The 26,874-nt window shown below is 43.0% G+C and overlaps 6 protein-coding genes across 9 annotated transcripts; 2 read left to right on the top strand and 4 right to left on the bottom strand.

Moving 5' to 3' along the window:
• Positions 1 to 221: 221 nt before the first annotated feature.
• Positions 222 to 2,347, bottom strand: LOC117145531 (synaptic vesicle glycoprotein 2B). Of its 2 annotated transcripts, none has more exons than XM_033311226.1 (9): positions 2,237 to 2,347; positions 1,977 to 2,158; positions 1,805 to 1,929; positions 1,589 to 1,710; positions 1,115 to 1,529; positions 927 to 1,053; positions 583 to 866; positions 399 to 526; positions 222 to 342 (listed from the first exon to the last, which is right to left on the bottom strand). In XM_033311226.1, exons 1-9 carry the CDS (start codon positions 2,307 to 2,309, stop codon positions 296 to 298), a joined length of 1,503 nt encoding a protein of 500 aa, XP_033167117.1. In that variant the 5' UTR covers positions 2,310 to 2,347; the 3' UTR covers positions 222 to 295. The 2 variants fall into 2 exon arrangements, with proteins under 2 accessions (XP_033167117.1, XP_033167116.1); XM_033311225.1 differs by having other exon boundaries at positions 1,997 to 2,158.
• Positions 2,348 to 2,864: 517 nt separating this feature from the next.
• On the bottom strand, positions 2,865 to 5,267 carry LOC117145572 (synaptic vesicle glycoprotein 2B). The gene is made up of 9 exons (XM_033311277.1): positions 5,168 to 5,267; positions 4,938 to 5,099; positions 4,688 to 4,850; positions 4,308 to 4,429; positions 3,944 to 4,250; positions 3,775 to 3,882; positions 3,579 to 3,711; positions 3,107 to 3,518; positions 2,865 to 3,043 (listed from the first exon to the last, which is right to left on the bottom strand). Exons 1-9 carry the CDS (start codon positions 5,265 to 5,267, stop codon positions 3,009 to 3,011), a joined length of 1,542 nt encoding a protein of 513 aa, XP_033167168.1. The 3' UTR covers positions 2,865 to 3,008.
• A 1,211-nt stretch (positions 5,268 to 6,478) lies between these two features.
• LOC117142978 (SAYSvFN domain-containing protein 1) lies at positions 6,479 to 7,323 on the top strand. The gene is made up of 2 exons (XM_033307330.1): positions 6,479 to 6,696; positions 6,759 to 7,323. The coding sequence occupies exons 1-2, from the start codon at positions 6,553 to 6,555 to the stop codon at positions 7,146 to 7,148; spliced, it is 534 nt and encodes a 177-aa protein (XP_033163221.1). The 5' UTR covers positions 6,479 to 6,552; the 3' UTR covers positions 7,149 to 7,323.
• A 53-nt stretch (positions 7,324 to 7,376) lies between these two features.
• LOC117142976 lies at positions 7,377 to 21,676 on the bottom strand. 2 transcript variants are annotated; one of them, XM_033307326.1, is made up of 6 exons: positions 21,585 to 21,676; positions 11,054 to 11,395; positions 10,882 to 10,993; positions 10,683 to 10,822; positions 9,209 to 10,430; positions 7,377 to 9,151 (listed from the first exon to the last, which is right to left on the bottom strand). In XM_033307326.1, the coding sequence occupies exons 1-6, from the start codon at positions 21,634 to 21,636 to the stop codon at positions 8,038 to 8,040; spliced, it is 2,982 nt and encodes a 993-aa protein (XP_033163217.1). In that variant the 5' UTR covers positions 21,637 to 21,676; the 3' UTR covers positions 7,377 to 8,037. The 2 variants fall into 2 exon arrangements, with proteins under 2 accessions (XP_033163217.1, XP_033163218.1); XM_033307327.1 differs by lacking the exon at positions 21,585 to 21,676 and adding an exon at positions 12,083 to 13,332.
• Positions 13,417 to 24,078, top strand: LOC117142977 (tyrosine kinase receptor Cad96Ca). 2 transcript variants are annotated; one of them, XM_033307328.1, is made up of 11 exons: positions 13,417 to 13,573; positions 14,599 to 14,779; positions 16,792 to 17,051; positions 17,110 to 17,925; positions 19,066 to 19,333; positions 19,982 to 20,070; positions 22,660 to 22,799; positions 22,866 to 22,971; positions 23,033 to 23,172; positions 23,236 to 23,377; positions 23,437 to 23,661. In XM_033307328.1, exons 2-11 carry the CDS (start codon positions 14,644 to 14,646, stop codon positions 23,659 to 23,661), a joined length of 2,322 nt encoding a protein of 773 aa, XP_033163219.1. In that variant the 5' UTR covers positions 13,417 to 13,573; positions 14,599 to 14,643. The 2 variants fall into 2 exon arrangements, with proteins under 2 accessions (XP_033163219.1, XP_033163220.1); XM_033307329.1 differs by lacking the exon at positions 13,417 to 13,573 and having other exon boundaries at positions 14,644 to 14,779; positions 23,437 to 24,078.
• A 1,059-nt stretch (positions 24,079 to 25,137) lies between these two features.
• On the bottom strand, positions 25,138 to 26,146 carry LOC117143826. The gene is made up of 2 exons (XM_033308672.1): positions 25,925 to 26,146; positions 25,138 to 25,856 (listed from the first exon to the last, which is right to left on the bottom strand). The coding sequence occupies exons 1-2, from the start codon at positions 26,082 to 26,084 to the stop codon at positions 25,309 to 25,311; spliced, it is 708 nt and encodes a 235-aa protein (XP_033164563.1). The 5' UTR covers positions 26,085 to 26,146; the 3' UTR covers positions 25,138 to 25,308.
• Positions 26,147 to 26,874: the final 728 nt, after the last annotated feature.

Below are 26,874 nucleotides of genomic sequence, written 5' to 3'. Positions count from 1 at the left end.
AGTTGCGAAGTATTGTATATTATCAATATTATGTGGCGCAGGTTATCGATTGCATCAAAGTTATCGTGAGAACCTGGATTTCAGTTGAGGTATTCTTGTTCACTAGTTATGTGCCCTACACATCAACTCAAATTTGTTATCGATATATGAGCTGACGTGACTATTGTAACGGCTTTTTGAACTGGAAGTGATGTCACCATTTTAATTTAAAAAGACAACCGTTTAAATATTGAAGTAAAAATTTAATAAAAAACATTAAGAAGAAAAATATACAAATACAAAAATGAACAATTCATTAAGCTGAGTTCCGAATTGGTAGGTAATGAACGATAACAATGCAAACTGAAATAAAAGAATATTGAGTTAGTTAAAATTCATCCATTGGTCGAATTACTTACCAATTAGCGTGCACGTAAACATGGCAAAAGTGGTGTTGCAATAAGGCTGCAGCATAACTCCCATCAAGTTCGTAGCTGCAATGATCCCAAGTCTTCCCAGTGACATGCAGAAGCTGACTGCCTTGGATCTGATCGGAAAAGTGAATAATTAATTCAACTTTAATAAAAAAAATAGATAATTTACCTCAAATGTGTAGGAACCAAATCAACAATGGCGCCAATCATAATTGAAATCGAAAGCCCAGGCAAAAGAATGTAAAGGCAGAAGAGAACAAGGACTCCTGTTGGACTTTCCATAAAATGTAAAAGGACTCCACTTAATGTCGCAACTGCCAGAGCAGCTAAAAGTACGTTTTTACGGCCCAAAGGATTAAGTATTAGTCCTTGAATCGAAAATCCAATCAAAAATGCGAAACCTACAACGAGGTTGTCTATATAGGTTTTGCTACTAATAGGATCGGTGCAATCCTAAAATGATAATTAAGTATTAGAATTGGTTACCTAATTTTAGAATATGTTCATAATTACCAAAGTTTCTGTAACATTAACGTGTTCTACAGGTACGCTGAGAATTTCGCAAACTGTTGAAGAGTTATTTTCGGCACCTGATGACCGATTAACAATTTCGGGAAACCAAAGCTGCATGCCGTTTGAACTATAAAAAAATTATTTATAATCCTAAGGACTTATTATAGTCTATCGCCATTAGGGATTACCTGAAAAACATTCCAAATAATGCCAAATTGCAAAGAATAAAATTAAATCCATGTGGCTTGTGGAAAAGTGGTATGGTGGCCCTGCAAATTTTGGATAATATACCACATCCTTGGCTTTCGGCCAACAAGTTTTCGCCCACTGGATCCTCGGACTTCAGGGTAAATTCATCGCAGTTCAGAACTTGATGTATGGATTTTCCCCTGTTAAATTTACTGATCCAAGCCACAGCTTCAATGGCTTCTTTGTTCTTTTCTTGCGAAAGCAGGAGCTTGGGGCTTTCAGGATAATAGAGTAATATCAAGCCGCCAATAAATCCTGGCAGCAGACTAACTAGCAACAGCAAACGCCATGGCCTAAACACAAAATCTCCAATGCTGATGGCCCAGTTCGATGAGAGTACCAACCAAGCAGTTGCTGTAATTTCAAATAATTTAGTTAATAAATCTATTATATCCGTGAGCAATAATGCATACCTGGAACATATATGGCCGTAACACTAACAAACATAGTCGAATAGTTAATCGCCACGGCGCGATGTCGTGGTATATTGAATTCACTCAGATATGCATAGAGTGCTGCTGACACCGCGCCAACACTGTATTCATATGACAATCGAATGTGAGAATTCATTCCAGCATGGTAGAGTCAAAGATTTTTGCAATAAATTACGTTTTAGCGCTCGTACTCACCTAATTCCAACGAGAAGGTTTATAATATTAAATAGCCAGACGCTGGTAACGAACATCAAAATGAACTGCAGGGCATTGCTGGCGAAATTACCATAGAGCAGGACCTTTCGACGATAGGAAGATACCTGTGCACACCACACGAATTTCCATTGTGATCGCCGTGTATACCAACCCACTCACATAACAACTGACCTGTAACACTAGCCGCCATCATCACGCCCTTCTCGGCCTGTGTGGTTTCAAACTCGCACTGCGAGGCGATCACAATGATGCTCATGGCTTGTTGGGCTGCAACGGATGTGATGGTCAGCAGTCCGCTGACGAGCAGGAGCAGCCACTGCGTCTTGCCATAGCCTGTTTTTTTTTTTTTGTTTTTTTGGCCAAAACCCAGTTAAAAGCAGCAGATCAAAATACGTCATCCGAGTTAGTTACCTATCTTCTCCAGCACCATGTCGTAGTCCCACACATTGGGCCCGAGGGTATTGCTCTCCAGTGAGCTGTGCATGTTGACATACCTGAGATAACTGGCGACTGGTCAGTAAGTTAGTGCAACACTTGCTTTTAAGCATTGTATTCTAAGAACCCCCCTGTAGAACAAATGAGCGACATGTGAACCGCAAACCAGTTTTGAGATTAAGGCATTTGAATTTGATTCAAATTAAACATTTTGCTGAGAGATCTCAGGCACATCAATGAATTCGATCTTATATGCAAGCTGGTTGAGAATGTGTGTATGATGCCAGTGGGGGTAGTTGTCTCATCTTGCTATCTAAGCATAAAAACACTCATTAAAATTGCATAAATCAGTTACTGTACAGAAGGTTTTAAAATTCGTTGGACATTTTAGATATAAAATGGAAAAGTTAAGAATATATATATATGTATACTCTCTCAGCACAACAAAACCTGAGCGAATTTGCATTGTAAAATTTGGTTTGGATTTTGGCCCGGTTTTGTAGAGGGAGTGTCAGTCTCTTTTTTATTGTTTTTCTTAGAGAACAAGGTCATAGAATAAATTGGCTAAATAGCCTAAAGAATTGTAGCAACTAATTTAAGTTTAGGCAATATAAGATGGTGACCATACTTACTTTACTATTTTATATGCCGGGCTAATAGGCTCAGTAAAAATATTGTTTTTCTTAAACATTCTAATTTATTTTTGCGCTTAAATTAAACTTAGCTACTTAAACTATAATGGCATATCTTAAATAGGCAACAGCAACGTCAGACTTGCACATACTGGAAAGGGAAATGGAAATCTTTAGCTATATATGTACATTTATTAAGTAATAGGCTTCTTACCCAGCACAAATCCAGAGAAGACCCCGAAAGTAAGAGAGCAATAGGATTCCAGGAGCACTCCGATGATGTTACTACCAAAAACACTTCCCGTGCGACCCAACATCAGGCAAATGCACACCGCTTTTCCGCGCAGGTGGGTGGGCACCAGATCGACGACTGCTCCACTCAGAATGGAGACACAAAGTCCGGGCAGTACCAGATACAAGCAGAAGCAAACCACTATAGCCACCTCGTCCTTTATAAAAATCAATGCAATTGCACAAGCTCCAGCTAGCGTTAATCCAATTGAAATGGAGGCCTTGCGACCGATCGTGTTTATAACGAGACCCATCAAGATATAGCCAACGATTAGGGCCGATCCATAGGTGATGGTGTCTATATAGCTCTTGGTGTTTATGTGGTCGTCGCAGATCTGCAATGTGAATTCAAGAGGAAATATATGACCTACTTATGAGCTTATAAGTTTACTTACCTTATTGGTTGCATTCGCTTGCATTTGATCTATTGACGCATCAATAACTTGACAAACAGTCATTGAGTCGTCCGCCGTATTTGAGCCCAATCGATTTTGAATTTCTGGATACCAGAGACCCATGCCCGAAGAACTATTTTTGAAAGTTAAATCTTATCATTGAAAGCCAACTGCAATTTGCGTGATTATCACTCACCTGAAAAATAGACCACACATAATCGTACAGCTGATCACGAAGTTCAGCAAGTGAGGTCTTCTTAGCAGCGGCATGGTTTCCTTCCACATTTTCTTGATTGTGGTAAACCTTAAAGTTAGTTAAATTGTTAGTTTTTCAACTCACTATTTGATTAGCAATAAAAACTCACGCTGACTTGGATATGAGCAGTATATTTTCTCCATTCGCGTTATCTTCCGTTTTCAGTTTATGAACCTTGAATTCGTGCAAGTGTTTGCCCGAATTCGTCACTGCAATCCAATCGACTGCCGCAAAAGCCTCTTCAGTTTTGTGCAAGGACATTAGGATCTTGGGACTCTCGGGAAGAGACCATAACATCAATGTACCCACAACACCAGGCAGCAGGTAGCAAATGGTCAGCAGTCTCCAAGGACGCAATGAGAAGTCATCGGTTACACTGACACTCCAGTCCATCGAAAGTATTAGCCAGGCGGTAGCTACAAGGATCAATTTCTAGTCTTTAAAGTAATCAGGTTACATACTGAAGTTATTACCTGGAACATAGACGGTGGACACTCCCACGAAGAGACTGGCGTAATTAATGGCAATTGGACGATGACGGGGAGTGAAGAATTCCCCAAGATACGCATAGGTTGTTGATGATGCTCCCGCAATGCTATTTAAGTTAGATTGATAATATTGTTAGAGTGAGATACATGTGTTCGATGGTTAGCAGATAACGTAGTTAATTAACGGAATTGGAGTTCTATTCTAAAGTTTTTGCTTTATACTAGCGAAAGGTCTTTGAGTTAAGGTCAATTATATCCACTTTGCATCCATATATCTAGTGCAATGTAATACCCCTAGTATTTGCGTTAGTTCTAAATCACTATAAAAACACGTGGTTCGTTGTAAATTCTAATAAAGTACTTACAAAAATCCAACACCGAAACGAATGAACACATAAAGCCAGTAGTTCGGTATGACGGTGGAGCATAAGGATAAGAAATTCCCGGCGATCGTCGTATAGATCAGCACTGGTCTGCGACCTATAGTGTCACTCAGGTAACCCCAAAAGTAGGATGAACAGAATATGCCTGTAGAATAGTTAAAGGCCACGTGAAATATGCCACTATGGAAACGTGAAAGATAAGGTTTTACTAATGCTAATTAAAAGTACTTACCGATAAAACTGGCCGCACTCATGACCGCCTTATCCATTGAGTTCATCTCGAAATCGCACTGGGATACTATGGTAATATAGGACATGCCCATGGTCTCGTTTATGACCATCATCAGGAGAAGTCCTGCGGCAAAAAGGACGATCCATTGCACCCGCCCGAATCCTGGGATGCATGTAATTAAAAACGAAATTTTATAAGGATTCACAAGGCTTCCAGGACATTTGCACTACCAATAATTTGAAGCACATCCTCGTATTCGTGACCAGCACTGGTACTCCCAGCCGATTTTGGCTTCGATTCAACGTCTTGTTGGCCCGATTCCGAACTCATAGTGATCGCCTGGATTGACTTTCGAGATATCTGGCATTCCCGAACCTGCGACAAACTAAAACTGACGGAATGTCCAAGTTGAAGTGGGTATAAAAGCAGTGGCAGTGTGGCAGCAGCCAAGAGGTTGGGTTATCAGACGGCACAATAAAGATAAATGAGGGTCTAGATGATATTCTGTTTGTCTATAAAATGTGTATCACTCATATACTACGACTGGGAATCTTGGGCAAAAAGAAGATCGCACCCCTTCCTCGCCCACCGGAACTGTCTCGTTTATTCCGTTTTTTCAATTCATTAGAGCAAATAATACAAAGGTTCGTTTCATTCTGCACCACGTTCTGTCACATATTCGCGTGTCTTAACACTCTGCAACATATGTTTAAATATATATTAATAATTGAAACCAATAGTATCTTTATTTGGGCTTATAAAAATCTATAATATAGAACACTATGTTATCTAGCCTTACAAAATTAATTTATTACTAAAAAATAGTGTGCAAGGTATCTAAAAAATTTCCGTAAGACCCCCGAGGTAAACACTTATTTGCTAGAGAGTGATACCATTGGGGCAATAATTGTGGCTAAATACAATTAAGTGCAGTAGTTACAGTTCTTTCACAAAAAATATTATGTTTAATTGTTTACCCCTTCATGTTTACGATCATTAAAAGTGTGAAAACGGAACGCCACTTGGGGATTACCGCCATAAATCCCTTCACACATGGCGACATATATGTTCGCTTGTGGGGAAGACGACACCTTGAAGCGACCCCATGACATCCACATAGAAGTAGTGGATGATTTTACATTTGCATACTAGTGAAAAATGAATCATTTCAAAGTTGGATATGATATGAATGAAATATCTATATAATATGGATATGGAAATCTACAGGTGGAGGATATACCTATTATATGGCAAGGGTATTAAAGGCTTTGTACAACTCTTTACATTGTCGTTAGATCGAAAGACAAAGTATTCAGCCTTAAAATATTTTTATAAATATTAATATTAAATAATCCGTTAAACATATTGAACACATATATTATTTCGATTTAAATCATTACATTGAGTTATAGAAAAGATATAATTTAAAAAAACAACAAAAAATCTTGATTTAATTTAAAATTTAATAAAATAACAAGTTCGCTTTAACGGGCGTTCCCGGTTGCGTGTATCGATAAGAGTACGTGGAAATATCGCCCGGTGCCTATCGATATGTTGTTGACACGTCCAGCTTAGTTTATTTACAATTTGGGCAAAATCAGTGCATTTGCAATTTATGGCTGATTTTCAAGAACAGCTGCGACAGTATCGCGCTCAGAAAAGGAGGAAGGAAACGGTGGACAACTTCAAGGACAAGCTACGAAGATTCTGGATGTTGGGAACCGGGGCTAACAAAGATACCACAATAGAGGTACAACAGGTAAGACGAAAACCAAACATATGTGTGTGTTTTATTTATTTTGATGTACATGCTTCATTTAGCCGCCTACTATGTTCGAAGCTATCTCGGAAAACTCACACGATGAGGCTGTGACCTCCAGTGAAAGTGAATTGGTGCCGGAGGAGCAGCCCACCAGATCGACAGACCATCACCACAAGGAAAACAACTGCCTAAAGTATACCCTCTGGACTGTCTATCTGCTGTTCTGGATAACTCTCTACGTGATTGCCATAAAGCTTAGCTTCGGATTGGTCTTCCTCATGTTTTCCGCGCTCTTTGGTATCTACTTCAACACCCGGACGGAACCAAAGAAACGGAACGAGATGAGTGCCTACAGCGTTTTTAACAAGAATTGCGAGAGTATAGATGGCACCTTGAAGGCCGAGCAGTTCGAAAGGGAAATCCGCTATGGATCGGGAAGTGTACGATAGTCATACGAGTATGTCATTAAATAATATATCCAATGTAGTCTAGACAATTTTATTAGTAACTAGTATCTTATGCAGCTCTTTGGCTGTTAAAGTATACTTTATTATGTGTTATTGGCAACTATCATTTTCTATAGATTTTTATTAAACATGACATGTTGATCTTACCTTTTGTTAATCATACAAATGTAGCCTCAATAATACTACAGTATAATGTTCTAAGGTCTGTATCTTTTTATTGGTAAAGTATAAATCTATCAATTCTGTTTGAACGATTTTTACAACGAAACAAAAATGTAAGTTTCGGGTTTTGCTCAACAACTGCCACAATTTTCATCAATAAATTGATTAATTAAAATAAGTGCAGACAATATTTAGATAAGGTCCTATTTATTAGCTAATCTTACAGTCTGCGATGTACCTCACAACAGGTATTTATGTACACTTTAAGTTATTGGATACACATTCCCATGCGTGCTTTTCATTAAATTTAGTAAGGCTGTTGAAATATTTTCTATAGAGTTTATGTTTGTAGACCTTAGTGCATAGATTTGTATGGCAAAGGATAGGAAAACCAACATCATAACGATTAAGTAACTATATCCGCCTATTTATCCGTGCATTCTTTAGTGAACATTCAGTGCTTCATTGATCAATTCCAGGATCTCTTCAGTTTACCAACTACATCTATGAGTATTGCTATGTACAAACTAAAGAATGGATTATTCTACTGTACTACTAGATGGGGTCCTGTAACGTTCTTGTTCGCCGGGGGAGCGAGGAAAAGCTTTGGAGTAACCTATTTCCAGCCACGAAGTCACCAGGCTCACATGTGAAACTCCTGATCCTGAGCCAGCAGGAGCTCCCTGGAATGGGAACAGTACTCCGCGTGCTAGCACTTCGGCAGGAAGGACTTTCTGGAGGGCAGCAGGCACAGGATGCTCAACGCCATCACCATGTGCCAGATGGAGTGGACGATGTGGTAGTTTTGCTTGGTCTGCAGAAAGGCATAGCACACCAGACCGGCGACCACGAGAGTCAGTCCAAAGGGCAGCCACACCGATAGGTATCTCCGTGAAGGGAACAGCTTGCGAGACTTGGCACATCGGAGGCCCCAGCTGGTCGAGATCAGGCAGATCCCCGTCAGAGCTGGGGCCAGGAACACCCATAAACTCTGCTTATTCAGCTCCGTACCAAAGGCCAGCAGAATGGCTCCAAACATGTGCAGTAGTGAGACGAGCTCCGTCCGGACATGGGCCATGGCCACCAGGGTCACCCAGATGCTCAGCAGGCCGCAGTAGAAGTCGCAGAACTGCAGCACACCGATCTTCACCAGACAGAAGCTGTACTCATCCTCGCCAGCGTCGCAGGCGTGATAGAAGATCGAGAAGAACATGGCGAAGAAGTAGATGACGCCCTCGGTGTAGTAGCGCCTCTTGACCGCCATGTAGATGCTCGGGAAGAATAGCAGGTTGCTTAGTGTAAGCAGCAGAGTGGCCAACAGGATGGACATGTTGGTGGGCACCTGCGAATCCTCCGTGCAATCCCAACCACGATAGCCCTTCGAGCAGACGCACGTGGAGAAGACGAATCCGCCGGACATGTAATGATAGCACCTTCCAAATCGTCCACATCTTCCGGCCACACACGGACTGGAGGACACCGAAAAGACCACCGAAGTGTTGCAATTCTCCACCGCCACATGCTGCTCCATTGCCGCCTTGTGGTGTTCCACGAAGAGCCGTGTCATCTGCTTGAAATTGGTACTGCACTTGTCGTCCATGATGCACTCCTTCACCTTGAGAGTTTCGGTTTCGTTCATCGCCTCCAGGCAATCGGGAGACTTCAAGCAGCTGGTGTAGCGGGGAACGGATTCAGCACAGTCACACGGGGAACGCATGTCAGCCAACATGTCCTGGTGCTTGCTGATGAACTCCTTGACGCTCTCCATGATGGACACCCGTGCGGTTCCGGATCCGAGGCAGAACAGCCCCATGGTCACATACCTGCGAATAGTAAAGGTGTATAGTATTAAGTTATGATGTGAAGTCTTCCGAACTCACCATCGACCACTCTCGGGGAATGGCACGTGGACCAGACCCATGCTCTCCGTGTTGTTAACAATAATGGAGGCCTGCTTTAGCCGCTGTCCGTAGCGGCACTTGTCCGGATACTCCGGCTCTCCTGGTTCACCCAACTGCATGCAGACCACAATCTGCATGCTCTGATTGCTGGTTGCCGAGACGGCGGGCCCCACCTCCTCCTTGGGATCCCCGATCAGTCGCTCCGCCAGGATGCCGCCCAAATCTGGCGGCTGTGTGGGCAGACTCATCTTCAGGCTAGCGCGGTGCGCCTCCTTCATGGAAAGGGCAAAGGTAAGGGTGCCTCCGATATCGGCAACCTCGCCCAGATCAAAGGCGAATCCCGAATGGGTTTTGGCCGTAAGATTGAGGGTTTCGGGCACCGTTCCGTTTACATCCGGCCGTAGATCATAGTCAAACATGAAGAATTCGCGGTACGTTTGTCGCAACAGCGAGTAAAAGTTCATTTGACGGAACTTGGTGGGCTCCCAAGGATTTGCACTGGAACTGTTGGTGCTGTTCTGCACGGTCTTGGACTTCTGCACGGCATTATCTGAGTCCTCGGTAATGTAATCAATTTGCAGGACATACGATAAACTATGATTTGTATGGCTATTGTTGGCCTGAGAAGGCATTTCCGGTTCATCCGCCTCGTTGACGAAGGTCAATAGGGCATAGTGCCACGAATTGGGCTGCACGCCAAACGGAATCGAGATTTCCGTCGTCTGGTTTGGCCGGATGATGGTGCCGTGGCCATGATTGTGATCCGTACCGCCCAGTGGATATCCATTGGCCCGCACATGGAAGCCCACCGGCGGACACTCGTCGCACACTTGGTTGAACATTATCCGCGCCGTAGCATTGCCTATATCGTCTGGCACATAGAATCTGTATATGATTTCATTGTTTGTGGTCGGCGTGCTGTTGTGGTTTTCCGTAGTATTTGGAAACTGAGAAGCTCGGCTGGATTTGCCCTCCGCAAGGGACTTGGATGCAACTTTCTGTTTCTGCTGCTTGGGCGGAATGGACCGCAGCGGCCTGGAGGTGTTTAGCGCATCCTTGGTTATATTGGCTCCATTCAGTTCGGGCAGAACATGACTTGTTAGGTTGTCCTCGTGCTCCTGGCCATTATTTATGATTATCGGACGGAATCGGGAAACGGACATCTCGGCGGACAGCAGAGTGTCACATGAGGCAGCGAGTCCTGCAAACGGAAATTAAATTCATAAATATGCATGGGTCTAAACACAATGCCGAAATCATCACAATCGGATTTTTGCATATTCAAAAGGCTTTTTATCTCTGGGGTAACAAAGTCAATTTTTAAAAATATTCAAAAGCCCAAATAAAATATATCACAATGGAAGGACTGCTGCAGTGTCAATTAAATAGTTGAAGGTAATCAATAGTTTAGCTGAAATAGAGGTAAAAGTCTGTGAATTGATTGGGTAAATACCTTGTTGTTCAATGCGGTCGTTATTGGGATCTGACCAACTCACAAACGCCACCGCAAACCAGTTGCCTATATGGGGTCCTTCAATGGTAATACGCTGCTGCTGCTCATCGGATAGAAACTGTAGGTCATATACCTTAAATCTGAAATATATTAAATTGAGTTCGTTAATTTGGCGGAGAGTGTATACAATATTATATACCTCTGATCCTTGGTAAAGAAGTTCTTGGGAAAGGTTATGTTCTCTGGACTTATCACTGGATAACTGCTCGCCTTCAGATGCAGCGTGACATCCTTGGGCTTACACTTGCGTTCTAACAAATTAGTAGTACTAAGTTTAAAGTTACTCTACCTTTTGTATTTGCAATACTCACGAAAGGCACTTTTGGGATCCTCGAACGCCTTGAATGTGAAGTAGGCAGTTCGCGAATCGGGTGGAACATCAAAATGCAGGATGGACACATCCTTGTACGATGTGTATTTGAGCAGCGAGTTCGAGGGCAGTCGGACAACCAGTTCCTGATCCTCCGGCAATTTGAGTTCCTCGATCGGCACATACTTTGTGTACTCATCCGAGGGATTTTGCAGTACAGGCACACTTGAGTCCACAATGAGACGGTGGTCGATTAGTAGTAACATGAAGACCACCAGGGGACTGAAGTTGAAACGATGTGTGAGTATTTGAATCATTGTGTCTCTACAAGTAATGGTTGCTCCTGGAATGAAAACAATTGGCATTAATTAGTTGAGTATTACGCTGAAAAAGTGCACATTTACTTTAAGTATGATTTAAAGAGCATCCCGCTCAAACTTTCATACCAGTAATTTGTTTTTATTTCGCGTGCCATTTCCAGGAGCAAGTTGGCTCAACTAGAATGGGCCACATAGAGGCCATGGTTTTGTGCCCACGGACAAACCCAAACGCTGCGGACATGGATAACATATAATGCTGGGCCTACGGATGAGCATAAATGTACATATTCCCATGCCCGAAACTTTCTGGCACAAGTACAGACATAAAGCCTTTTTGTTAGCTTGTGCAAGTAAATTGCACCGTTGCAAAAATGCCAAATTCCGGCCCGTTTGTGTGGCGCGGCCAAAACCAATGTGGATTCGGTGCTATGGAGAACTTGTCCGGCAAAAGCCGAAAATAAAAAACTGCACTCGATGCGGTGACGCTGGGCCTGAACTGTGCATTGTTGGCTAACACCTACTATAATTTATGGCCGACTTGTAGCCCCCAAGCACCAAGAGAGCTATCTCGACTAGACTGCAGACTATCCGTGGGCTTACCTCATGCCCACCGAAATATATAGATACTCGACCACCACATAATCTGTCACATAAAAAGGCATATTGACCAAAAGTGAGCACAATTATTTATCAGCTTGATTTAAACATACCTGTTGCAGTTCTACATGCAATTTGTTTACACTCAACAAGCTAAATATTAGGGCCGAATTCTATATTGTTTATGAGCTATATGCCATCTATATTATACATCGCTTTGAGCGAGCTTTTAATTAGTCAACGTATGTGTTTTCTGAATGAGAGTCGCGAAGCAACTGACGCATGCTGTTTTGGTTCGTAGAATTCGTGCTTGACCTAAGATCTTATCAGTGCCACTCAATTCTCTTATCGAATTGTTGTGGAAACATGTTCTTATCAGTTTAGCTTTGAGCTCATTCAGTGTGTCAAAACAATAGGCTTTTCACTCAAATATTTATTGGGCACTGTAGAATGTGAATTATTGATGCGTAAACGATGCAAAAATGTTTCTCAAGCTTAAAACACTTGCTTTTGCTGATAATACATATCTGCTTACTTATTCATCAAGCTCAGTGTGAGATATACATATCAAACACATTATGTTCGACCGAGAAATGACATCCCACTTTGCCGGTCGCCAATAGACTGAAAGCATAAGCTCAGCTCACCTGTTTTTTTTTTGGTTATACCTTTCGTAGATTGCTGGTTTTGAAGATGGCCAAGATCTTTGAATGTGTCTTAAGAGAGGTTTTACCCTTTTTTCGCGGGGAAAATCCGCGTGACGCATTCGAGTTTACAATGCACATTTGGGCAAGCAAATAACTATACTGGCAGTTAGGTAAATAAGCTGTCGCGGAAAAGCTTTGTTGACCTGTTTTGGAACTTCCGCGGCGTTTCCATTGACGACGCTGCTACTGCAATCGACCATATGTGTATCCACCAGATATCGGATGGTCGCAAAACAGATAAGCGCTTTGATTAATGAATGGGTCTCGGAGCACTAAGCTTTATTGTTCCGGGGAAATGGGGAAAATCCCAAGGCGAAGGGTGATGAGCTCGTGGTGAGTGCTTACAAACAGAAACATATGATTAAACCTGGTATTTACAATATTTACATGAGAATGTTGGGCAATATGTAAGTTAAAGCCTTTACGGCTTTAAAATTATTATTTATTCTTATCTATGGCCGATTGTGAGTCTAATTTGTATTCAAGTACACAATAATCTGCACCAACTACTGATAACTCAATTAATAATAATGCTCCGATCCACAAACATAATTCCAAGCAAGAGAGAGAGAGAGAGAGAGAGCAAAGAGAGGCTCTGAGCAAATGCGATCCACAAGAGAGCAAGTTCAAGTTCGTTTCTTGTGGCGGCTAAACAAGTTTTTCGTTTTTGAGAGCGCGAGTGATTGGTTATTTTGTGGAGAGGTCTTTAGGATTGGGGCTGGGTTCCATAGCTTCAGTTGTCAGTCCGCCGAGTGGTTAAACGCATCGCCGATCAAGTCCCGCCGATCTGGGATCGCCCCATACGCAACCCGTGAAAGTTTGTGGATACCAGTTTCAGTGGCTTTGTGTACAATCTATATATGTGAAATTCAACGAAAATCCCACCCTAAAATAAAAGTAATAATGGCTGCAAATGAAAATCAAATTTAAAATATATATTATGTGCGAATGGGTGACTCACCGTTACCAAAAAAACAGCCGTGTGAATTTGATAATTAGCATATTGGAATGGCCTCTTTTGTTGGCCCCAAGTGGATATTTATATAATTAAATGATGAGCTTTTATTTTGTCGTCTTTTTATGGAGTGCAAACACACCTCAACTCGGGGTTTTCTTCAGTTTCTAAACTTCCTTTTAAATTTTTTGAATACACAAAGCATTCCCAAGCCGCTCTCTTTCGCCCCAATCTATCTGTCTTTTTTCGTGCGATCTTAAACTATGTGAGAGTGTGCACAGTTGCGGACAAATATCTAAAGTCATACATGAAATGTAAAAATAATTAAAGACGATCTTCATATAATTTGATCTTCATATAATCACTTTTAGATGAGTAAATATCTAGAATTTTTATAAATACTCCATTAAGGATATAGTTTAACGTGACCCAAGTTATGTACCCAATTATTTGAATGTAGTTGACTCTCCTGGAGATTTTTAAACTATTTTCCTTTATCAGCGTTGAGTGGCCTGTCGTTGCTATTGCTTTGCCCGCTGCTGTTTGTACATACATTGGGGTTGTGCTCGGTTGCCCAGTTTGTTTTGCTATTGCGCCATGCACCCGATGCCGTATACGTCAAAAAGAGAAATCGCCGACCCGCTTCATGACGCGCAGCGTCTTAAGTTATATTTTCTTTTAGTTGGGCGTGATGTCTGCCCTTCACTTAAATATTTCAACAATCATATATTGTATGCTGGATCATTGCAACCAGTTGGCAGTGGCTATGGCATGCAATATTTCCGGGCTAAAACAAACGCCTGTTTCCTCTTTGTTAATTTAATAAAACCCATTTCTACGGTGGAATCTGCAGAATGCGGACGACACAAACTCCCACGCTTTGATATGTTTTTTTTTGTTTTCGATTTTTTTGGACACGTTGCGCAGCAGCTTTTACCATAATTAAAATTTCATCACCTTGTCTCAGTCCTCGGACATCTGGCAGGCTGCCTTTTAGGCGGTTGATTGCGCAATGGTTTATCACCATCACAACCACGAAAGTCGGATAATACACTGCAGAAAACAATTAACTTCCTGGCGGAGAAGAAGCCTGCTGCTGACCATCATTGTGGTCACAGCCACAGTGGTTTCATTGATTTCACAAGAAGGTAAGTGTTATTAAGTGAATATTCTATAGGGCCTGCTTACAACTGTAATTAAGCATACCCATTATGTTAACAGTAGCACTCTTAACACGTCCACCTAGATTATCTGTCAGATTGGCTATATGAGGGTATCGGGTCAATAGTCTCCGCCTATCGCGATGTCGCAACACGTTAATGACCACAATATTGATGCGTAATTGGCGCCCGAAACAATGCGAATCGCTCTTGAAGTCCCACAATGGTCCAATTGTCCCTGTGGGCGAGAAAAACAAATGGATTTGAGCTCCAGTACATTCAGCCTTGACCGTGAATGCTCCACCAGCTTGCTGGGCGACATTTTAGCGAAGGCGTTTAATACCCGGTGTTTGAACTCTTAATTCGACTAATGGGCCAGGAAATAGATTGAATTTTACTTATATTTTTAATAAAAACCAATCAATTGGGCATAGAAATCAGAGTTCAACCACTTATTTGCAAATGTTTTCGGTGCACAAAAATATAAATATTGGAAACAGTTTTTCGCAATTCAATATTTCTTTTATTAGTTTCGCAATCGATTGTATATTTTCGTGGAAAATAACCATCAAAGCAAATCAAGTTTTAAAAATTTAATTAAAATTTGGATTCTTTTTTCACAAGTAGCCAATAATAATAATATAATAACAATTTTTATCCAATCAATTATGTTTATTAGAATAAATTGAATCGATTGGAATCATTAGAAATGAAGACCGTTTGAACTTAAGTCTTCTAAATTTTCTCGTTTCCTGGTAATAAATCTTTGGAAATATATCTTATTTAAAATTATTAATATAACTGTCGAGCTGAAACTCACGCACACAACTCATCAGCATATTGTGCAACATTTAGCCGAAACGGAACATTTCTGCGAGCATCGTAATAAATGGCAGTCGTGTATATCTGGATGCGGATGGGCTTACACGCGGACAGAGTTAAATCCGTCGAGACAGTGTTCCAAGACCTCAGACCTGTTTGGCCACGCAATCCGCAGTGCAAAAACATGCTGCTCACTTAAGCGGCGCCGTCAGACACGCTGTTGGCCAAAATAAAAAAAAAAGACTCTCCTTTAGCCGTTCTCCGGGTTACACACGCACACATATAGCCATATAGCCGTATAGCCATATATCACGTATACGTATTCGTTACATGTGTGCGCATTTGTATCTGAAGGTCGAGCGCCAGCAGAAGAGATACAAGTGCAAACAACTCAACCGGTTATCACGTCACGTCGCTTAGGTCCATTGAATGATGCTTATGGCTGACTTATGTAGCGCCAAGAAATCAACTGAATATGCGAATATTTCACGGACATTCTCGGTGGACAATGAACCGATTGATATTCGCTAGAAAAACTGCCACCACAAATTTTCCCCCAGATGTTGCAATCTGGCCCTCACCCAAAAGGGGGTAGCCTTTGTCTGCACTTGGCTCGCGTTCAAAGCGATTCCCAAGTGGGAGACATCCGGGTCAATAGCTGGCACTCGCAGTATCCGAATGAACTTGGCTGCCAACTGTTGGCCCATGGAAATGCGAGTAAAGTCGCTGCCTTAACCAATTAATCGCTGTGTCGTCATCGGTTTCGACGACGGCTTTGAATGGATTTAATAGGTGCTTGCTGTGGGATTACAAAACAAGTTAATCGCTTCACATGCACACTCTGCTTTTAAATGCTATAACGTTTCTAGGAAGGGGTTTTCTAGGGAAAATTATAGTTTTTTTTAAATATATTTTCATCTAAATGTTTTTATATTAAAGGGGATAGTTAGGAAGTTAAACATGTGCTCTACGAACTACGTTATTACTTTTGAGTCAGAATCGAGGTGATCTCTAAGTTTTTATGCAAACAAAGTGTGGGATCCTGTTGTTATATTAAAATAAAACTCTTTATAAAACCGGTACTGTAACATCAGAGAATCTGACTTTTGTACAATAACCTGTTGTTCATGAACATGCTATAAAACGGCATATTATTAATTTTTCATGTAAATTTTCAGCCGAGGCCCACAATCAGAATGCACCACCGATTCTATATGTTCGCGAACGCAACTGGCGTATTTCGGAGACCGAGAAAGTTGGCCAGATAATCGATAGAGTGCGGGCGGAGGATCCGGATGGCGATGATCTGATATTTGGCATAGAACCGCGGTTCAGTCTGCCTGGTGGTGAAAACGATGCTAGTCCTCCGGAGAAGATTCCCTTTCAAATTGATCGAGAAACGGGAGTGGTAACTCTCAACGAAAGTTTAGCGGGAAGGGTAAGTCAAATGCATTTATATATTTGTGGAATACCATATTCAATTTGATTCCTTATAGGCTGGTCAGAATTTTCTCATCTATATAACTGTCACCGATGGCTCCTATACGGCAAAGAATGAGGTTTTCATCAATATCTTGGGCGAGCGGGAAAATAGCTCCGGCTATCGACCGCAGACATCAATTTCGAACGTGGTGCACAATATATCGCAATTCCTCCCACGTTTCGACCAGCTGCCCGGTGTTCAATCCATCCGGAATGGGCTGCCAAACAGCCGACCAGGCGGTTGGTATCCACCGGTGCCCCAGAACAATATATTCGGTCCGCCGCCATTCGGTAACAACTACCCACCGCCCCCGCCGAATATTCCCGGCGTGCGGGGGGAGCAGAGTGGAGAAGAGGAGCAGCCGGATGAGGAGGTGACACCCACAACACCCGTCAGAACCAGCTCCACCACGCCGAAGAGTCGCACCAAACTGACGCCGATAACTGCCAATAATTCAACGAGGGTCGAATCCGCAATCCCCGCGGAGACAACGACACCGAGTGGCGGCCACCATTATAATAGCACCAGTCCCATCACCATTTTCTCCCTCAAGTCCGGCACAATTCCGATTGTGGTCACCGTGGGCGGATTCTTTGCCGCCATCGCCGTGCTCCTGGCGTACTTGTGCCGCCGACGCCTCTGCGCCATCAGCAGGACCCTCAAGAAGACCAAGGAGAAGGAGGAGCTGGCCAAGAAGTCCAACCAGAGCCAGCTGAGCAGCACGCTGACCGACGACAGCCGCAACTCGATGGTCATGCAGCAGTGGCAAGGACCTGTGGCCTTCGCCAATCGCTATGTTCCCTGGGAGCGGGATCAGCAGATGGGCATTGTGAGTGGAACGCAAGCAATATTAACTAACTAATTTCAGCCACTAAAATGCGGTGACTTAGGTAGGGTATCTCCTGCTGAATGCCCTTTGGGGTTTTGGTAGCAATTTAATTATTAATAGGTAACCAAAGAATTATTCAAAAGAAGTATGACAGGGTGCTAATAGATTTAGGTCAGACCTTACAAAGCTCTACAGCTCTTTACAAAGCTCTACAGTGAAGTAAAACAAAAAGTGCAGACGTTTTTTATCTTACAAAGTAAAGAGTGCGAGTCCTGGCAACACAATCTAAAATTCATATTTCACAGAAGGTCCATTTGAAATGATTGCATAAAATTAGTGGGCGATGCAGGAGAGCTTATGCAAATATCGATTGAGTTCTACCCGTTCTGGGAGTGATTGGGGCTTAGGGCACGGAGTCCCTAATCGACAGCTACTCCAGCGCAGATTTCAACCTCAGTTGGCTCACTCAACGCCTCCTCCGCAGAAGAGTGGCTCTCGTCCTTCGGTCCCTTGCTCCCTTGGTCCTTAGGTCCTTTGGCCCTGTCACCCACAGTATCCACGCAGGCAGGCAGTGTAATTGACAGGAAAAAGTAGCTGAATGCAGCTGCATGTTGGCTTGGAGCCCTTCGAGTCTGCTGGGAACATCCTTTCATTCGATTCCCATTTATTGACAGCGAATGCCAAAACTTCAGCAGGCTCTCGCGTCATCAGCAAAAAACTGAACCGCGCGTAAAAATTTTGACATTTTGTGGTGCTGACAGCTGGGCTTTATTTTGAAATTTTGAAATTTCAGCATTTTGCTATAACAATGGAATTTTGCACCCATATAGTTATTTATTGCATTTTTTGGCTAAGTTTCTAAAGTTAGTCCTGTCATGTTAATTGCAAAAGCTATGATGTCACTATAGATTCTAAAGTTCCGCTCTGATTTTATGAAACTCAAATGTCAATCAAAGTTTAACCTAGATTTTATGCCGTCACCACGGTTAACGTGACAACCAGTGGGGGATCACAACTAATCAAAGTGTTTTTTCTTGTTTTTCTGAATCCTGTACGCGACACAAATGTCAACATCGCTGGCATTTCCGCTCACCTGGACATTGGACATTGCACAACTGCCATCGATGTTGTCGCTCAAAGGCAACGTCCCAGTTATCAACAGGTGTCACCAATGGCGGGGTATCCTCCGCCGGAGTGCCCAGTCCCGGGACAGGTGAGCCGGGTTCCAACTTGGGCCCGGGCTGCGTGACAGGTGGAGCAGGAAGTTCCGGCGCACCGGAAAACGCTTTTGCCGGCGAGGCCAACTGCGACCGCTGGGAATTCCCCAGGTACCGATTGAAGTTCTTCAATATCTTGGGCGAAGGAGCCTTCGGGCAAGTTTGGCGCTGCGAGGCCACCAACATAAATGGTAAGTTTGAGTGGGAAACAAACCAAATAAGTTAAGATAACTATGAAATCTAAGCCGCAATGCAACAATTCATATCCCTTGGTATAGATTAGGGTCATAATTCATTCCTAAATCGATTTTGATTTAATGTATTAGTTTAGCTTGAAAAAGGTATTAAAGAGGTGTACACCTCGTTTAAATTCCCATTAAAGGCAGGTCTTTCGTTTCACGAGATCCATAATTTCAACAGAGTAATTTCATCAATTTCGCTGTGATGCCGAAAGGAATTTAAAATGGAGCAGATTGTGCATTCAATCAGCGGAGTTCCACAAAACGACTGGCTCATGCAATCCGGCAGTTGTTGGCCCAAATTCAAGTGCTCAGGTGCTGCAAAATTGTGCATGTAGTAGTGGGTGGATGTCCACCACCCACTCGATATACCACATTCCAGAGCTCCACACTGAGCCCTTTTTTATGAGCACGTATGTAGAATGGTCTGCAAAACGAAAGGCAAGTGATTTCTGGATTTCTATAAAGGCAGACAAATAGCCCAGGTTCCTATGCGAATGCAAAGTAATGGTAAACTTTAAATATTAAATAGGTAACGAGTGTATGATTTTAAGAATTTAAACAAGATACAACCGACTAAGGATAATTATCTATCTGCAGGAAACGAGGGCATTACAACCGTGGCTGTGAAGACGCTCAAGGAAAGCGCCACCGAAGTGGATCGCAAGGACCTCTTATCCGAACTGGAGGTGAGTTGGATGGCTAATCGCATAATTCAGCATTTACAATTTCCTAAATCAACCGTAAAGGGTATGCAAAACACCGACAAAATCGTTACAACATCCCCAGTTGGCTCGATTTCTCGGCTGCCTTTTCCTCTGTCACTTTTCATTCAATTGGTCGCCGTCGCCTTTTCCGCCCAAGAAGCAAAAAAAAGGAGGAGGAAAATATCCTGACAGACTCGCTAACTCGACGACTGAGTACTGAAAACTGAGAACTGAGAACTGAAAACTGGGAGGACTGTCGGGGCAAATCTTGCGAGTTGGTTTTTCTGGTTAGATGAAAAAGTTTTGTAAATTGAAAATTAACGATGCTGAAAAGTTTCGAAAGAATTCCTTTCCTGCTGCCCCGCTGCTGCCCCAGACATTTCCCCTCGAGTTCGGATTTAATGTTTGCCTTTTTAATGAAAACGCAGAGGAGTCCACTTATGTGTCTCACTCCAGAAAGTTTCCAAATGTTTCACTACCTGCTGCCAAGTTTGCAATTGCAGCTGTATTTAGGTAAATTCTGGAATATAATTTGGCTAAGTGGTTCAGTGTTTGGCCAAATTCTAAGAATATCCACCTTGTTTATGCTCGACTTGACCACTGATTTTCTGGCCACGTTTCGAGTAGTCACTGTAAAGTTCCATCTCTCTGGTTATTGTCAAAAAGTCCTCCATTCAAGAGTTTTCTAATTTAAAGTTTGCCGATGCCTTTCTCCACTTTACTTTGCCTGTCATTTAGTTATTGTCCTTGTTGTTAGCTAATTAGCTTTGTTGGGCACTGTAATCTGGTTAAAATGCTTTTTACTGAATTAAATTCAAAGCCCAGTACGGCAAATGCAATTCGGCCATGGTCACGATGTGGGTTAAATGCCAATTCGAATATTGTCTGCCTTATTGCATATTGCATATTCATGCTCGCCAAAAATACTGCGACAAAATGATTAATTTATGCCCTTGTAAGTAGCCCGGTGTCAGGCGTGCATATTTAATGAGCTGGATCCTTGTGGGCTTACATATGCGAGCACTCCGAAAAATCCTTAAAATCCAGTCAGCTGGATTGCTGGCTTAAAAGAAAAATGTGCCTTGTCAACATATATCAGCATTTCGGGGCTCAAACGCCTTTCAGTTGTGTAAATCCAAATGCGCTGAGCTGCACAATTGCCCGCAATCAGTGGGCTAAAATATTTTCATTTCGAATGGCGGCGAATCAATAAATTTGATTGTAGTGGTCGGAGCGGAGGTCCTTTGTTCCGGGCGCATTTATGGTCCTTTAATGGCATCAACACTCTCAGCCATTTGCATACTTGTGCCAGGCAATCAAAGGAGTGTTGTCATGGCAATTATTCGCCACTATCTCATATAGATATATTCGTATCTGAACTTCACAATACGCGTGGTAAGCCAAGAGTAGGGCCGCAATGATAGCGACACAAGAACTGGGGCCACTTTCCGTATCGATTAGCATTTACATACTATACTTGGGTGCATTATTATTACCTCTGGTCTCGCCGGTTTGGAAAAGTCGATGGCTAGCTAATGAGTTCAGCATTTGGGGGCACCAAGGAGCATTAATTCAACGCGCACACAAACACGCACCGCACTCATTTCGGGCGAAACTATTTTGACAGCAGTTGCGGGCTGTAAACACGGAGGAAACTCCCGCAGCCTTGCAAAAAGACGACAAAAAAGTCCTTTGCCGGATACCAAACACAATCCGAACTGTGCGCTCCGGCGCCTTGAAACAAACTGATTCCTGTTGCTGTTCCTGCCAGCAACAAAATAATGAAGAGAAAAAGAAAAAATAGAAACAAAAAGAACCACAGCATCCTCTCGCCTGGAGGACCACCATACCACACGTACTCGTATCTCTCTGAATCCGAGACTGAGCATCTCGCAGGACCTTCAATCCGCTCGTCCTGCGCAGTGCAACTTTCGGAGTTCGAGACCTTTTGCGGCCTGGCCTTGCCCCTTGCAATCTGACTCTGACTCTGTGACTCCGTGACTCTGAATCTGAATCTGACTCTGAACAGGAATCTGAGGAGGAATCTGATGCCATAGAGCCACTCTAGGGTTGCCGTCGTGTGGGTCGCGTCCTTCATCATTAAAGTCGCATTTGGTTCTCGTCCTGGTTTTGGTCCTGCAACGGCAGCCTTCTGCGGCGGCAGTTTATCATGTTCTGCGGATTACCCCAGAAACGAGAATAATTGCACTTTAATTTTAGAACAATGAAAAATTATGAATGGCCCTCGGCTAGGCTGCAGACTCATTCCTCAAGTTGCCTCCGCATTTGGCCATTGTGAAGGCGCTAGAGACCTGGAAAATTACCGGGCTTTATTGTTTTTTTTTTCTTCGCGCGGCGGCCTTAGTTGTTCAAAGTTTGAATTTGAATTGGAGGGCAGACGGCTGGTTATTAACTGAAATGAATGACGGCTACTTGGGAAATCTGATAGCCCAATAAATCAGCAGGAAAGTGGCTTAATAAAACACTTATTAATAGGCCTTCTGCCTCGTTAGTAAAACAAACAGCTTGATTGTGACATTTATAAGCAATTTGTTGTTAATTTTGTCGTAGGTAATGAAATCTCTGGAGCCACACATCAATGTTGTTCATTTGCTGGGCTGCTGCACGGACAAGGATCCCACATTTGTGATTCTGGAGTACGTGAATCGGGGAAAACTGCAAACGTACCTACGCAGCTCACGCGCCGAAAGGTAGGCAATATTCTATTAACTTTTACAAATATTAAAAACAAATTAATATGATTTACTTATTTATAGGCACTATGGAAACACTCATGGGAAGTCAAATGTACTAACGTCCTGCGACCTAACATCCTTTATGTATCAAGTAGCTAAGGGCATGGACTACCTAACATCGCGAGGAGTAAGTTGACTTGGAAAATCTAAGTACTATCTTATTGATATATATGCCATTCCCTATCCAGATTATCCATCGTGACTTGGCTGCTCGGAATATTCTCATAACCGATGATCACACTTGCAAGGTTGCGGACTTTGGCTTCGCAAGAGATGTAATCACCTCGAAGATTTATGAAAGAAAAAGCGAGGGCAAGCTGCCCATCAGGTAATAATTATTTCAATAAATCATTATAAGCAAAAGTTCTTAAGCAAAGCCTTGATTTTTCAGATGGATGGCTACAGAGTCGCTATATGATAATATATTCTCCGTAAAGTCGGATATCTGGAGCTTCGGCATACTGATGTGGGAAATTGTGACGCTGGGATCGACGCCTTATCCTGGCATATCAGCAGCAGATGTGATGCGAAAGGTATGCACAAATCAGAAATTTATTGTATATATGGAATAAATATTATTTATATTGTTTAGGTAAGGGATGGGTATCGTCTGGAGAAGCCCGAGCACTGTCGTCGGGAGCTGTACAACATCATGTACTACTGCTGGTCCCACGATCCCCAGGAGCGTCCTCTATTCGCGGAAATAATCCAGATGCTCGACAAGCTGCTGCACACGGAAATGGATTATATCGAACTCGAGCGGTTCCCCGATCACAACTACTATAATATCGTTAGTCTCAGTGGTGAAAAGTTGTAGTAGGGTGGCCCCCAATGCACTGAACCCGAACCCCAAGAGCTTTATTACCTCCAAACGACTTTGGGACATCTGCTTCCAGTAAGTTGATACTCTTACTTGAATTTGCATACAGAGTGAAGGTTTACACTGCCATTACGAGTCGCACTGCAAGTAAATGTAAGCGAAACTGTATCTTTTGGATATCCGACACGTGGAAATGCCAAAGTTTTTGAGCTTCGGATGGGGGATATACTCCAATGCAAAGGCCGTTGTAATTCCTCTTAAACTCTAAGTTGATTGCATTGTTTGCGTTCACGTTTTATTTATTTGACTTGTATTATGTACTTAATTTATCGACCGTGTATAGAGTTATACTATATGTAATTTATATTATTGTTAAACCGAAAAAAAACCATAAATATACACCTAAAAGCGCCATTCTTTTCGCATCCTTAAACTTCCTTCCATATCCTTAAACATACATCAACCTAAGCCGAATTCGTTGACGCATAGTTATTTAGAGACTTATTGGCATGGCAAACTTCGCAGCTCCGGCGAACTGAGTACGTGCATAAATGATGCCGATGGCGTCAAAAGCTGACGAAGCTGATACCTAAAAGACTGACTACGTGACGTGCATCCAGAAATTTAGCATACTCGCATTAAACGTATCGATTTCTGCTCACTGCGGCAACGAACCATTTTTATATGGCAGCCACCATATAATGGGTTTCAAATCGCATCTATTTGAATCTTTAGTTATTAGTCAGCATAAAATGCAACAGGTTGGCATTGCATCAGAAACACATTAAAGGCTCTATTTGGGTCGACATTTAAGCACTTTAAAGTGGCTTGCAAAATACGCAAACTGGGAGTGGAAAGGAGTAGTTCATTTGGGTGCGATTCTATTTTTATTACCGAGGTGCAGCAACAGCAACAGACTAATTGTGGGTTAAACTGAGCACGGCTTTTATATGTTCCAAGAATCCGTGGCACAATACGGCGCATGGCCCGCTCTTCTGGAGCACGTGCCTGTGTTGTTGGATCGGAGCAGGAGCAGCAAGCTATTGTGGCACCATATGTCCGCCTATTATGGAAATATTTGTTGTCATGCTGCCAGAGAGGAGTAGCAATTAAAGGAGCTAGTCAGCTGTTTATATAATCGTGCGATCAATATACTGCACACTTTGCATTTAAATGTATTACTATACAAATGCGTTTATAAATAAATACACAGCCTAGCTGTAAGCCAGTGTTTTGTCATTAACGTGTTTGCCAAATGATTTCAAATATTTAAAATGAGAATATTTACCAGCTCCGTTGAACAAAGCTCTTTGTGCGGAGAGGACATGCGCAGGTGTGTTTATACCAAAAGCTTGAAGGACTCCGAATTCCCTAACATATAAGACACCAACTAGCCAAGTTCAAATATCCAACAGTTATAAACCATTTCATTTCAAGTCTTAACTTCTTGTTCACTTTATTTATAATTTTCATGTTGAAAAAAAATACGAAAGTTACATGCTATGCTATGTTAATAAATACTCAAACAATCGTTTGATTTAAAGCGCGTTTCTGGCATTATAAACTACTCTAGCCTAAAGACAAGTCCAATGCCAGCATATGAACCTCTATTGCACAGCCCTCCATTGCGGATAGTCTAGGGATTTAGATGTAGTCATCATTGTCGGAGCCGTGCAATTTGGTTTCCTCGCTCTCCCGCTCCCACTCGTTCATCTTGGCCTGCATAATGAGGTCCTGAAAGGATCCGTACTCAGTGTTCTGGCGCGTCTTGGCCGTTAGACCCACATCTCCCTCGTCGTCGTAGAAGTTATCGGATTCGTAATCAGTATCCCTGGCCATGTCCAGATCGGGATAATCGTGCTCCTCGGCGTTGCGGGGAATTCCGTGCTTCAGATAGAATGAGTTCAGCAGGCTCTCGATCTTCCACGATGGCATATCGGAAACCATCTTGACGGCGATCTTCCGGCGCGGCCTTTTCAGGGTCTTGTGTGGCCTGTCGGCCAGTTCAAAGTTCAGCGAGGTCTTCAGCATGCGCTTGGATGCCGTCAGCTTCTTGAGGATGGATCTGTAGAGTCCCATGAACTGATCGGGTTGTGGCTTGGCCTTTGGCAGTGCCTTTGGGTTCTCCAGAATGAAGCGATTGAGCAGCTCCTTAGTGCCTTGTTGATCCTTTTGCGATTTTAGCAGTTCAACTGGAGGGGAAAAAATGGCAAAGTTAGTGAAGAGTTCAAAAGTAGCTTTAATCTAAGTCACAACCCACCTTTTTCTTGGCTTAGTCCGAGTGTGTTCTTGAAGACGCCCCAATCGTCCTTTGGCCCAGTCTTGGCAGGATTCTTCTCCGCGCTCTTGATGTAGAGAGCCAGGCAGCTTTGCTGGATGGCCGCCAGCAAAATCAGAATGATAGCTTTTCCCAACTGCATCTTCAGATCGATGTGCTTCGTTCGGTGGCTGTGGCGAATGTGATGTCCTGTGCTCCTGCCATGCTATCCTTATATACCTCGATCCTTTCGGACTGATCCGCATCCGCGTTAATTGACATAACCGCACATCAGCGTTGCGTGGCTGCGATAATCAGACAAAGGCTGCAAAGGCGCTTGACACTCGAGACATCCGGGGCGCCTGCGCCTGCGCAAGGACCACTTTTGGCCAAGGAGTCAGCCCAGGACGACATGTGCTTGATTGAACCTCCGCCGCGCAGCGCCTGCCTTTGTTTTTCTAGGGAACACTTAGCGCGAGCCGCGGCAATTAAACGGCAAACTGAGCGCACACAAAAATTAGTGCTTACGCATCTTGCCTCAGACGGCGGCCAGGTAGCCCGCGTCCAGTCCCGAGTCCTGGCCACAGGACCAAGCTGGACGAGGCAGGGCGAGGCGACACCCAACGACAGGCGACTAGCGGCCAATGTGGGAATCAAAGTGCGTAATTGAGTCGCTTAAAAGCGCCAAATGGTTTCATGAATGTACCGCTCTCACCAGGCTCACCAGGTAGACGCTCGCCTTTCAAATGCGAAAGGAAGTACAAATAAATCCTAGCGCCAGCCATAAACGGATCAACTGCGCCGATCTCAATCCGCTGGTCTCCGCTCCTGCTCCTCGACAAGTTCTGCGCTCGCTAATTATTCCTGAATGCGGGTTTTATTGATGCAATATAAATAATGCAAATGCAATTTGCGGTGCATGCAGCCAAGGGGGTGGTCCCTAAAAAATGTGC

Source organism: Drosophila mauritiana, chromosome 3R (assembly GCF_004382145.1).
Source record: "Drosophila mauritiana strain mau12 chromosome 3R, ASM438214v1, whole genome shotgun sequence".
In the NCBI taxonomy this organism is placed as follows: domain Eukaryota; kingdom Metazoa; phylum Arthropoda; class Insecta; order Diptera; family Drosophilidae; genus Drosophila; species Drosophila mauritiana.
The sequence above is the reverse complement of the archived record's forward strand: the minus strand, read 5'-3'. Positions and strand labels throughout refer to the sequence as shown.

Bases quoted from the DNA above. Each gene is read 5' to 3' on its own strand.
- LOC117142978 (XM_033307330.1), top strand. From the start codon at position 6,553: ATGGCTGATTTTCAAGAACAGCTGCGACAGTATCGCGCTCAGAAAAGG. The intron at 6,697-6,758 runs GTAAGACGAAAA...TGCTTCATTTAG, and splicing joins CCACAATAGAGGTACAACAG to CCGCCTACTATGTTCGAAGC.
- LOC117142976 (XM_033307326.1), bottom strand. From the start codon at position 21,636: ATGCTGAACTCATTAGCTAGCCATCGACTTTTCCAAACCGGCGAGACC. The intron at 10,994-11,053 runs GTGAGTATTGCA...CTAATTTGTTAG, and splicing joins GGATCCCAAAAGTGCCTTTC to AACGCAAGTGTAAGCCCAAG. The intron at 10,823-10,881 runs GTATATAATATT...AATATATTTCAG, and splicing joins TTCTTTACCAAGGATCAGAG to ATTTAAGGTATATGACCTAC.
- LOC117142977 (XM_033307329.1), top strand. From the start codon at position 14,644: ATGGTTTATCACCATCACAACCACGAAAGTCGGATAATACACTGCAGA. The intron at 17,052-17,109 runs GTAAGTCAAATG...GATTCCTTATAG, and splicing joins ACGAAAGTTTAGCGGGAAGG to GCTGGTCAGAATTTTCTCAT. The intron at 23,378-23,436 runs GTATGCACAAAT...TATATTGTTTAG, and splicing joins CAGCAGATGTGATGCGAAAG to GTAAGGGATGGGTATCGTCT.
- LOC117145531 (XM_033311226.1), bottom strand. From the start codon at position 2,309: ATGCACAGCTCACTGGAGAGCAATACCCTCGGGCCCAATGTGTGGGAC. The intron at 1,930-1,976 runs GTTGGTATACAC...TGGTGTGCACAG, and splicing joins GTCAGTTGTTATGTGAGTGG to GTATCTTCCTATCGTCGAAA. The intron at 343-398 runs GTAAGTAATTCG...CTTTTATTTCAG, and splicing joins GTTTACGTGCACGCTAATTG to TTTGCATTGTTATCGTTCAT.
- LOC117145572 (XM_033311277.1), bottom strand. From the start codon at position 5,267: ATGAGTTCGGAATCGGGCCAACAAGACGTTGAATCGAAGCCAAAATCG. The intron at 4,251-4,307 runs GTAATAACTTCA...TGATCCTTGTAG, and splicing joins GTCCACCGTCTATGTTCCAG to CTACCGCCTGGCTAATACTT. The intron at 3,883-3,943 runs GTGAGTTTTTAT...ACTAACTTTAAG, and splicing joins CTGCTCATATCCAAGTCAGC to GTTTACCACAATCAAGAAAA.
- LOC117143826 (XM_033308672.1), bottom strand. From the start codon at position 26,084: ATGCAGTTGGGAAAAGCTATCATTCTGATTTTGCTGGCGGCCATCCAG. The intron at 25,857-25,924 runs GTGGGTTGTGAC...TTTCCCCTCCAG, and splicing joins CGGACTAAGCCAAGAAAAAG to TTGAACTGCTAAAATCGCAA.